Genomic DNA, 12,536 nt, shown 5'->3' with positions numbered 1-12,536 from the left:
TATCTCCAAACTTATTTGTGACTGAGGCGTAGTTATTGCTGGTATAACCATCTAATATCCAATACCCACTCCGACTAATCCAAATTCACACTGCATAAAGTTCATTAAAGGGTAATCGCTGCCTACTAGGGATTTATAATGAAGATGAATTTCTGTTCGATAATGTTGTGAGTTGTGACTATACTTTTCCTGAGCCGAGAATCTACCGGAAACTATCTCTCTACCTTCACAAGGAGTAAGGCTGCGCACACACTACCCTCCCCAGACCCTACTTGTGGGATCACACTAGGTCTGTTATTGTTGTCGCTATGGAATCTGTTAAAACCATGCAAGAATAAAATGTGATTTCCAAGCACAAATGGAAACTGCTGCTGAAGTTCCATGAATAAAAGTTTACATTAACTCCCTTTGGGCTGCAAAAAGATGGCAGCAGTTTCAACTTTCAAGTCTTTCTATACTACATTAGAAGTCATTATGCACATTGTTGGTGCCAAAAAAAAATTACAAAAAAGAAAGAGGAAATACGACGAAAATGTCCCTATACCAGTTTCATAACCAGAAAATGGTGAGTTAAATTAACTTCAAATGATCAAATTAGCTTTCTGTTCCATAATGCAGTTCCTTCAACCTACCCTCAACTACTCACAAACTTTCATGAGCCAAAGCATCAATTTCTAACCTATTACTTCAGCTCATCGACAAGTTCATAAGAGCATTTGGTTGTTTCCTATCTGCAAAAGAAAAGCACAACAAACATAAACAAGCAAAATCATGAAACTTTTCCTCATCGGCTGATCGCAAATGAAAATGGCCAAGAAAGTAAAAGTGAAAGTTATTTCACAAAGAACTTAGCATATATGTAGAATTTTACAGTGATGATTGGAAACATCTTTGCGATTAAAAAGATAGGGACAGCAATTCTGATTTTAGATAAAGCAGGAATGTCCTAAAAATCTCCATGGTGCTAAAGGTTCATAAACATTTACATGTGGTTTTTTAATAGATTAGAACTGCACATGTACACCATAAACACACAAATAAACCCAGTGTAATCCCACAAGTGGGGCTTGGGGAGGGTAGTGTTTACGCAGACCTTGCCCCTACCTTGAGAAGGTAGAGAGGTAGTTTCCAATAGGCTCTCGGCTCTAGAACTGCACAAGTACATATACCATATAATTCACAAAAATTGATCATTGTGATCCTTGTTTATCTTTTTCCCAATTTAGCATCCAAATCAATTAAGATCGATCAACTACCTTCACATGAACATAACAACAGTAGAAGTCTTCGGGCACGGTCAATCTTCATGTTCATCTTCAGAATCTGCATGAGGTAGAGCACAATCAAGGACCGCAATTGCAAATATAGGAAAAAACAGTTTGCTCCACTGAATGTGCTATTTAGTTTCATAACTGCTATGACCAATAACACTTAACTGGGAAGACATTTACACCATTGACCACTAGTGCAAGGAAAACACGCTATGATCTCATAGCGAGTGCACAGTAGAAGCAAAATAAGCCAGTGTCTACTGGTACATATAGGGCTTAGAATAAACATATGTAGAAAAAACGGATACTTCTTTTCTTCGTATTGGATGTTATTGCTAGTATCATCTGCCGGGCCAGAATGAATACACAGCCTTGAAATGCATTATGTCACTGCTTATTAATGACAGTATAAGTTTTTGAAGTTCCCATTTCTATACTTTGCAGACATGGAAGTGCGCAAACATGTTTTCTACAATCCCACATCCAATCCAGCTTGTGGAAGCAGTATAAACAGTCCAATTCATTTAACTCCATTTCTTTAATCCTAAAAAGTGTTGACACTCTTACAAACATTAATTAAACCAAGTGATCCTATTTGAATTGTGTTCTAATAAGTAGATAGAAAATTTATCCTCCGAAGATGAAGCAACTCAAAATAGTAGAGATCAATTTGTAACATTGCGTAGAATTTGATTAACTTCGTGAAGGAACATATTAGAAATAAATTCTGCGACATAACCGAAGGAAATTTCACCATTGTCATAGTCTTTAAGAGCGTGAGTAGCAAAACTGCCTGGGGTTTTATGGGAGTCTATGGGTCGGTAGGAAGGGGTCTATATGGAGTTCTGGAAATCATCAGGAGTCAAGCTCCAAACACAAAACTTCAAATATCAGTCCTTTGTCTGATGCATACATTATGGTGCGTGTGGAAATGTTTGGTGTTCAAAAGTGATGCCGGGAACTGTTAGAAATGTGCTACTAGGTTGGAAATTCAAGAGGAAGAGATGAAAAAGAGAACTTGATTTCCTCGCATGTTCTAGATCCCATATTCCTCTTCTCTCATAATCTTTATTATGTAAATTTTCGATCAGAAAAGCAGGGCATAAACAACTTTACAACCGCTTCATCATCTTTGATCCGTAAAAACATGAAAACACCACCTTATTATCTCACAAAAAATAAAACATAAAAACATCATAAAATGTCATATTTGGACTCCAAAGTTTGGACAGAGAGAAACTGTAGATGTTTTGAGGTAGGGACAAAAAACCCACAAGCAAATTGCTGAATAGGACAAAACTACATTTCTATCCCTCGACCAATAAGTGAAATGCATGGAAATGTTACATTTGCACTTTCCTATCTCTTTCACCATGCAAGGAGCAAATACTTGAAATAAAATTCAAGCTATGGCTTTACTTTAGCCATGATTTGCAGTAAACAATGTAAGATCAAGATGTTCAAGATAAGCATGTAGCTCTTAAACTTACCAGAACGAACGTCCTCACTCAGTTGGCCCCTTGCTTGGATTTGTTTAACAAGCATCCGGTATATCAAGACCCACCAATATATATGAAGAACCAACAAACAAAATAGAAGAGAATTGAAGATATAGTAATAGATTGGTCCATCCACTTTGTGTTTATCCTTATCCAAAGTCTGGAGAACTTCATAACTGCATTTACAGAAAATAAAAGAAACTTCAGATAAATCTCGTACACAACTATTTCTGACGAAAAGGGTAACATTAACTAGTATGTTCATATTTCTGCAAAAAACACAAATGAAGTTTTCAAAAGAGAACTAAGCGCTAATATCCATCTATCAACAACTCCTTAATGCTAAACTAGTTGACCATATTAAATCCTCTGAATTAAGAACTGAGCACTAATACACAGCTTACTTAGCTGCCGGCAACCAATGTGTTAAGGATATGGCATAAAGCAATGCAAGGAAAGCTGATATATAGCATAAAGAATTATGTTAATTTGAACTCCATCATCAACAAACGCTAATGCAATTGTAACTTAAGGAAATGAATAACGCATAAGATGGTGCTTCTTTTTTAAGAAGATTAAATCAAGAAATGAAGGGTTCGACAAGAAAACAGAAAGCAGTTTCTTTGTAAATAGGAAAAAAGGCCTATGACTCACCTTGTACTCCAAAGAACCCAGAATGGGAAGTATGTGAGGCGAAGTGCAATCCAGGATAAAACAAAAAGAATAAATGAAAAGCTAGCAAGAGCTTCAGCACCACTGTATTTGGACATCTTTCCGATTTCGAGGAAAACATCACTGGCATCATGAAGGGCTAAAACTACTGAACCGACACGTGCAAACCTGCAAATAATAAAAACAGAAAGCCAATAATGTTACATGCTCATAACTTATCTTTATGATAGCACAGTATTCATAGCTTTACGTATTGATGGCATCATGAAACTCAGTTGTTCACAGTTTGTAATTCATCACTTAGAAACCTCCCAAAATCTTTATTGCTTTTGTGATTCTTTTCCCCCACAAAAGTTCTGGGGAAAGGAATATTTAGAACACGAATCATCAAGGCAATTAAAATTCAACTTCACATTATTGAGATAGTTGTCCAAAGAGCATCAACCTTGTCAGTAGAAGAACACATTTGCTATAAAAAATGAAGAATAATTTGTACTATAACTTTTTGACAATTCCTCTTAAGTAAATATGTTTTGATATAAATGGAAGTAAACATATATGCTTCATCAAAAAATAGGGAATCAAACCAAAATATGACACTCTACATATTGCAGCCAATCGTCTACACAAATCGGAATCTCAGGTGCTCGAAAAGCTTTTCAACATAAGAAAAAAGATGAAAGATATATATACAAAAGCTATATGACTCATTTCTTCCAAATTTGTTAACATGAGTGTCGGAGCAGTCACACCTATGCTCTGTGACTCCTCCTTTACCCTCAATGGTTCCACCCAAAAAGAAAGTCTCTCCTTGTCCCAGCATCAAACAAAGTCCACACCACAGTTCACACCTTGTGCGTAATAAGAGAGTGCAGTAATAATTAGTACACATTTTTATCGACTTTTTGCAAGATAGCACCAAGTCATGTAAGTTCTTTTTTCTCCCTTTTTGTCCATTTCCAGGACGGCTTCCCTCATTGCTAGCCAGACAGAAAATCATAATTTTCTAATGGCTCGAGGAACATGCACTAATGAATAATAAAAGTATATATACATCCTCATCAATAGTCTGTGAGCATTATGTCCTTACTATTTTCATGTGTCCTGATCTGTCAACGTTCAAGTATGCATTTACAATCTGACTACTCCACCCTATAACAAATGAGTTTTACACCTTTCAGACGAAGATCAACTAGTTGATGGTCATTGGAGAACTCTAAGGACTTCACCATTATGCTAGCAAAGGAGACATATCCAAATCTTTCCTTCAAAAATATAATTGTATTAAAAGCCTTCTCATAATACCCAAGGTATCTCCCATCCTTAAGTAATGAAAACAATTCATCCTAGAATTTCCTTTCAACATCGATCTTACTGTTAAGTAGTTAGTCATGTATAGTGTCCCACATCGGGAAGTAGATACCTATTATTATGTAATCACTGTATATAAATAGGGCATTGTACAACACTTTAGATAAGTAATATAAAACTTTTCCGTGTTATACTTCTCACACTTACTAACCCACAACCCAACCTTACTGCCAACATTCTCAAATAGTGTAAACATAGATATTAAGTACTCGTTCATTCTATAATCGTAGTATCGCCGACACTTCTCTAGCTGATATCATCTCATTTTGACCAACTTCCTTTCACACACTTGCACACTTCTAACAACTGGTTAAAAAGTACATCCATCTTTGTCTCATTGGATGAGTACCACTCTATCATCCTTGTATCTTCGATGCATACCAACTCTACCCCTAGCTCCCTAAGCCCCACCTTGATAATGAACCTTTTGCTCGGGTGATTTATCCCTTTACATTCCATGAACTATTGAGCTCTGTATGCTTTATTCACAATCCTCTCCCAAATTCACCTGTTAATTTCTTCACCTTGCTTCAAACTCACCAAGTCCCTCTCTAAGAGCTTAAGCTTTTAGACGAGATGGTTAAACACTTCAATAATTACCACTAAGCTACTCGTTGTCCCAATAAGTATTCCGATTTAACACAGAGAAAGGTGCAAAACTTATTTGCTTGCTGGCTGTTTGTCTTAATGCTTAGACTCTTGTTCATGTATTTTTTCTTTCTTGTTCATTTTTTCTCCATACAAGGAAACAATCTATATATTATTAAAAGGAGAGGAAAAAACCCTCTCCTTAAGCTAAGTGGCAGCCTATGGCATAATTAGTTACTAATAGTTATTTAGTTAATAATTAGTTATTGGTTATTATTTTTGAATTTAAATACATATAAAAATCGAAAATAATAAAAAAAAACTACCATCTATATCTATATGTATATATATATATATATATATATATATATATATATATATATATATATATATATATATATATATATATATTAATTGGTTACTTTATTTGAATTAGTAAATATAGATATCTTATAATTAACTATAATAAAAACCGAAAATATAAATATATAAAAAAATAACTACTCATTCAAATTGGGTGGGAGTAGTTTCAAGTTGGAGTTTTTAAATTATTTTAAAATAAAAAATTAAAAAAAAAAATTAGCTATAAAAAAAACACGAAAAAAAGAGAAGAAAAACTACCCATTCAAATTGGGTAGTAGTTTCAAGTTGGAGTTTTAAAATAATTTTAACATAAAAAACGAAATTAAAAAAATAATAAATTATCAATTCAAATTGGGGAGTCGTTTCAAGTTGGAGTTTTAAAATTATTTAAAATAAAAAACAAAAATATAGAAATAAAAAAACTTTCAGAGAAAAATATTAAATAAAGTAATATGCTAATAAAACTTTCTATTAACAATGTAATAGTATTAAATATTGGATGATATAATAGAGAAAAAAACACAACAAAAAAGTTATTCGATGTGCTGCCGGTATAAGTCCCGTTAGTTTAACAGAGATTTTATTCATTGAAATTTAGATAATATTATTAAGAACAACAGAATAAAATTTAAAATAAAAAATACTTCAACAGTAACAAATTATATATCTTCTCATATATTACAAAAAGAAAGCGAATACTAAACATTGGCTAATATAATAAAGAAAAATATAGAACAAAAAAGTTATTCACTGACTATATAAGTACCTTTGATTTAATAGAGTTTCATTATTGGGTATATCGTATTGACAAAAAAGATGACAATTGAATTTTATTAAAGCAATACGATCTAATATCAAACAAGCCCGATCATAATTTAATTTAATTAATATTTTTTTAATATTGACCGCGCATCGCGTGGTTACGACTACTAGTTTATATTAATAAGAGTACAAAGGTCAAAAAAGATAAAGGATCTTGGTTTGAAACAACTACATTCCTATCATCTCGCCTATCAATTATAAGTATGTCCCTATATACCTATTGCTTTACACCACAAGGATCTTGGTTTCTATCTACTTTTTTTATAACCGCGAAATCCCGGAGAGCTAGTGGCACACAGTTCGAAAGTCGACTGATAATGAGCTCGTCCATCTACCGTTGTCTACTTAAATATTAGGCTTTTGTTTGTGGCACGGTTCAAACTCATGACGCGCCTAACAACAACAACAACAACATCCCACATGTGGGGTCTGGGGAGGGTAGTGTGTACGTAGTCCTTATCCCTACCTAGAGAAAGTAGAAGGTTGTTTCCGGTAGACCCTCGGCTCAGAAAATACAAAATACCCAGGAAATAGTTTATATCTACTTTTTATCTCAAAATAATCAAAACATGGACAAAGGCAAGAACTAACCCATAATCTGCATCCTAGAAGATCCCCTAAATCAAATAACTCCATGAGAAGCAAGAAAATTTGAATATAATTTACAAAATCCATGTGCCTGACATTTTTTTTACACGTTCAGTGTCGTCGTTGAATTTGGATTTTTACTTCTCTTTATCTGATATGGGAAACTAGTTGCTGTAATGTTTTTAACATGCATCTGCTTCCAGTAAGAATTTTAAACTAATAACACAGAAAGGCCCCTGCTTCAATCATGTCTGGCTCCAAGAAGCTGAATGCCCTGACATTTTTTGTCCCTTTACAGATTGACTTATACCAGCAAAATCTCAGCATATAAAATGACCTTTTATTTAAAGCTATAAGCTCACCTCCACAGAAACACACCTGGATATATAGGAAAAGGCGATAAGAATCGCAGTGGCAAGATGATGACTCATTGAAACTCCAAAGTCAGAGCGTCTTGTCTCCCAAAATACAAGCGCAAATATTGAGTATGCATAGAACCCGCCAGTATACATATAAAGTGCCTTCAGTTTGGACCTAAATTTACAGAAGACAGTCACTCATATAGGCAGAGACTATGAATCAAAACTACGTAAGCTTAATTAAAAGTCATCAGTTCTAGCTTGATAATGTTACTCTATGAGTTATGGAAAAAGAGGCCATAAACCAGTAGCTTCTGTCCGCAAGAATTGCAATTGTTTCCCAGAAAATATATTGGATGTCCTATCTGTCACATATCAGTTACTGTTGCCTGCAAACCTTACCAATTATTTCTCAAAATATTAACAGTCACCACCTCATCCTCAACCCACCCACCCTGAAATGCAACACAGAAGAAACACAAAGGACAGAAGAAGCAAATAGAACAGGTCTTACTTGTACATCTGGTCAGGCCAGACCTGATCACCAGGCCCTACCCAAAAGTATTTGGTTTCTGTCAACCAAGGCTCATTGTATGTCACCAGAAGTGCAAAGACTTCTGCAGAGAGAAAATATATACATTTCCATGCTGATTCCTTGAATTTCCGTATCTTTTTCCTCCGATCATCAGTCTCATGTTCTATCCTTTCTTTTCCTTTCCCAAATATTAACCTTCTGGCCACTTTCTGCAATATGTACATAAATTTCATGTCGGAAAGGAGATCATCAAGAAGAACAATTCATGTAGAAAGAAGTAGATATGTACTACCCATTCCAGAAGCTGCGCCACAGTGATTATAAAGAAAAGAGGTTCCAAGTGAAGACTATAGAAACTTAAAAGGGGGAAAATTTGAAAAGGACATAGCAAGAGTCAGACCTTACATAATTAAGTTTGACTCAAACTTGATGACTCTAAAACCCAACTATTCATGTCTCTTTAGAGAAAATTTGCCTCGTTTTCATTAACTGCAGAATTAACTGCTTCTTTTAAGCATAGCTTCTTTCAATTGGTGAATCAGAAAAGCTTTTTATTATGCGCAGACCATTTTAATCCTTTTCTGTTCCCTACAGGAATTGTATCTTTTCTATTTCTATTTTTATTTTTTATTTTAATTCTGTATAATATTGGACTGAGATGAGCTTAAATGGAGAGACATGGTTAGTGAAAATTCATGTAGCCGACCGCGACATGCTGTGATCAAGGTGTAGTTGTAATTATAGAATCTTCAATATCTAAAATTTGCTTATTTCTTTTTTCTTAACTTCATTAATATCTTAACATCCCTTTAGCTAAAATTTGTCCTAACTAACATGGCAATATTTAATTGCAAAATGTATGTGCCAGCTGCTTTATTTGCCAGACAAGGAAAGGAAATAAGGAAAAAGGAAGCTGCAACATATTGACACAGTTATTGTTTTTCCCTCTACTGCAAATAGTTTAACTACAAATTAAGCACGTAAAGCTCTACAGAGTTTAGACTCTTCGTGAATCTGATAATATCACAAGAAGCATCCAACAACGTTGCATCAATGTTAACCAAAGTAAACATCCCTGCTCTACACATAAGCAAACGTTAAACCACAAATGGGAGTTCTTCTCCTACTTCAAGATCCATTGACCGATTAAATGTATACCTTTTTTTATGACGGTGGTGTCCGGGCCAACTTGTGCACCCTCGATTATTCCACCTGGTACCTACTACCTCTAAGCAGCGCAGATATCAGGTAATTTGACCCATGGCTTAGGAGATGGGAAAAAATCACCTAGAGATTTTTCTTAATCGATTTCAATGGGTGCTTAGAACCTTGAACCTATCAAAACACTCATTCTCAAGAATCTCATCAGCTTATTTTGTTACATGCAGTTGCCAAGGATAGGACTTTTGCTTCTAGAACTAGCAGTTAAACTGAATAGCAAAAAACTTCAACTCACTCAAAAGACCAATTTTCTCTTCTTCTTTTGTTTGATAACCCATCCCAACGCCAGTGGCGCACAATTCGAAACTCAATGGAGAATGGACACGTCCCAGTGGGCGGAGCTCGAGAAGGTACAAGTTCGGCAGAACCAAGTAACCTTGGTCTATACTATGTATTTTTCTTAATAAAATTTTTATTTAATATGCACAAATTATTAATCTAGAACCCACTAACTTGCTAGAATCATGAATCCATAAATTTCAAATCTTGGCTTCGTCTCTGTCAGTCCCACTACCCTTATCCACTTAAATAGCAGTGGTGTCACTCAGAAGACCAAGTTACTAACATTGAGATCCTACAATTTACGTTTAGATTCATCCATACCATAATCATCAAAACTAACAAAACCCCATCTAAAATAATTCACAAAAATGCCAAACATCCACAGGTTTCAATACTGAATCATTAACAAAATCTACCAAAAAAGAACAAACTTCTAAAAAAAGGAAATTTACCTCAAAAACAAATCTATCAAGCAAGAATCTGACAGTGGGAAAGAAGAGGGCAAACAATGGAAGAACAGCGAAATCTTCATATGCAGGCTGAGATTCATATTCCCAATTAAGAAAACTCCCAATTTGAATGACACCCATTATCCCAATTTCCCAAAAGATTCAATCTTGCATATGTTTTATGTGAAATTTTTGAGTGAATCTGTTCGTTTGCATGTGAATTGAGAAAAATCCGGTTTGTTTTAGACCCTTTTCTGAATCTGAGTTGGCCTGACTTTGGGAGCTTCGTTTAGCTTGAAAAATTGGATCAAGTGGAGGATGGTGGGTCCCATGCCAAAGCACATTTAATTTTAATAAATAATGGTCATTAAATTGAATTATCTCCCGTCTATTATGTGGCACAAACGACATTTTAAAAGACTATTATAGAGTTAGGGGTCGTTTGGTAGCTGGTTAGAGAAAGGTTATTCATGTATAAGGGGTAACATAACTTATACCATGTTTGGTAGACATTAGTTATGTTGTATAAAATTCTGCATAACTAATACCATGTTTGGTTGATAATTTTCAATTATGCATAAATAATACATGTATAAGTTATGACTCAATATGTGTATTATTTTATGCAGGGTAGAAGATGGAATAACTAATACATGTATTAGTAATACATGGATAAAATATTGAAATAACAAATTTACCCCTATCACTTTACACATAAGGCTTCCTTAGATATATCGATCTGTACACAAAAGAACGATTTTTTTTATTGAGGATAGGAGAAACAGATCAAAGTAATCTGGAGTATTAAGTTGTATTGGTAATCTGGAGTTTTATTGAGGATTTTTTTGTTGAATATATCTTTTATTAATTTGCTTAAATAAATGGAAAGAGAGAAAAAACAATGCAAAAGAAGGCCAGGGGTATAGTTGTAAACAAGCATTTTACTTTAAATTTTATATAATGTATATCAATTTCTAATACAACAAACCAAACATTCAAAAAAATAATCTCTGCATAACTAATTCATGCATAACTAATACCTGCATAACTAATCCTTGCATTACTAATACCTGCATAACTAATACCTGCATAACTAATACCTGCATAACTCTAACCGGCAACCAAACGACCCCTTAGGGTATGTTTGGTACAAAGAAAAATATTTCTTTTGGGCAAGTACATATATAGTCATTCTCATGGATATTATTATTTGTCCCAAAATTTTGAAATTAAAAATTTGAATTTCAATACAATTCAGATCCAAAAATTGCACTGAAAAATTAAAATTCAGGACGCACTGGCTAATTCCTAGATAGCAGCCCTTTAGAGTGGCTGCGTGGTGTCAGTTCTACGAAAATAATTTACTAAAACTCCTTTTCAACCTTCCCCGTCCTATTCTCCACCCCCACCCCATCCTCCTCATCCTACCCACACCCTCACCCCTAACCCGGCACACCCCACCCCACCCCTACCCCCCTGCAACCCTTTCCCCCCTAATATCGACACTGCCACTTCAACCCCTAGATCTCGACTTATGACCCTCCCCGCCCTTACCCATTTCGTCTCATATAGTGTTTGCCTAAATTACATATTTTCTAACAATATTTTGTGCTACCTAAACAAACACCGAAAATATAGTAAAAACCCCCCACTTATTTTTCAAGGAAAATACTTTCCTTCATACCAAACACATCCTTAATCATAAGTGTATTCAATTATCATTATCCTTTTCAAATGTCTCAAGTAATTAATATTCTAGCAATGGTAAGTTCGGGAAAAAAAAAGGATAAATGCTTATTGTTTTTCCACAAAAACAGCAACAACGACGTCTCGGTCTTAAATAGGTTGGGATTGACTATATGAATAATCAGTGCGTCATTTAACTCAACATGTTATCATCATGTATATCAAATAAGAAAAAAATGATAGATAAGATATATAACGAGCGGCTGGAGGCTTGGAGACAGGCCCTTGAGTCTAAGGGTTTCAAGTTGAGCAGGACTAAGACAGAATACCTAGAGTGCAAGTTCAGCGTCGAGCCGTCGGTAGCGAGATTGGACGTTACGCTTGGATCATAGGTCATCCCCAAGAGGGGCAGTTTAAGTGCCTTGGGTAGGTTATTCAGGGGGATGGGGAGATCGACGAGGATGTCACTCACCGTATAGAGGTGGGGTGGATGAAGTGGAGGTTAGCGTTTGGAGTCCTGTGTGACAAGATAGTGCCACCGATACTCAAAGGTAAATTTTATAGAGCGGTGGTTAGACCGGCTATGTTGTATGGGGCTGAGTGCTGGCTAGTTAAGAACTCACATATCCAGAAGATGAAAGTAGCAGAAATGAGGATGTTGAGGTAGATGTGCGGGCACACTAAGATGGATAAGATTAAGAATGAAGATATTCGGGGGAAGGTGGGCATGGCCCCATGGATGACAAGATGCGGGAAGCTAGGCTCAGATGGTTCGGGCGCGTTCAGAGGAGAAGTCCAGATGCCCCGATAAGGAGGTGCGAGCAGCTGGT

At 35.3% G+C, this 12,536-nt stretch overlaps 1 protein-coding gene across 2 annotated transcripts; it reads right to left on the bottom strand.

Moving 5' to 3' along the window:
• Positions 1–342: 342 nt before the first annotated feature.
• LOC109216350 (ASC1-like protein) lies at positions 343–10,361 on the bottom strand. Of its 2 annotated transcripts, none has more exons than XM_019380493.1 (7): positions 10,024–10,361; positions 8,048–8,277; positions 7,553–7,708; positions 3,425–3,610; positions 2,762–2,946; positions 1,257–1,323; positions 343–731 (listed from the first exon to the last, which is right to left on the bottom strand). In XM_019380493.1, the coding sequence occupies exons 1-6, from the start codon at positions 10,159–10,161 to the stop codon at positions 1,298–1,300; spliced, it is 921 nt and encodes a 306-aa protein (XP_019236038.1). In that variant the 5' UTR covers positions 10,162–10,361; the 3' UTR covers positions 343–731; positions 1,257–1,297. The 2 variants fall into 2 exon arrangements, with proteins under 2 accessions (XP_019236038.1, XP_019236039.1); XM_019380494.1 differs by lacking the exon at positions 343–731 and adding an exon at positions 821–1,151.
• Positions 10,362–12,536: the final 2,175 nt, after the last annotated feature.

Source organism: Nicotiana attenuata, unplaced genomic scaffold (genome assembly GCF_001879085.1).
Source record: "Nicotiana attenuata strain UT unplaced genomic scaffold, NIATTr2, whole genome shotgun sequence".
Taxonomy (NCBI): domain Eukaryota; kingdom Viridiplantae; phylum Streptophyta; class Magnoliopsida; order Solanales; family Solanaceae; genus Nicotiana; species Nicotiana attenuata.
The sequence above is the reverse complement of the archived record's forward strand: the minus strand, read 5'-3'. Positions and strand labels throughout refer to the sequence as shown.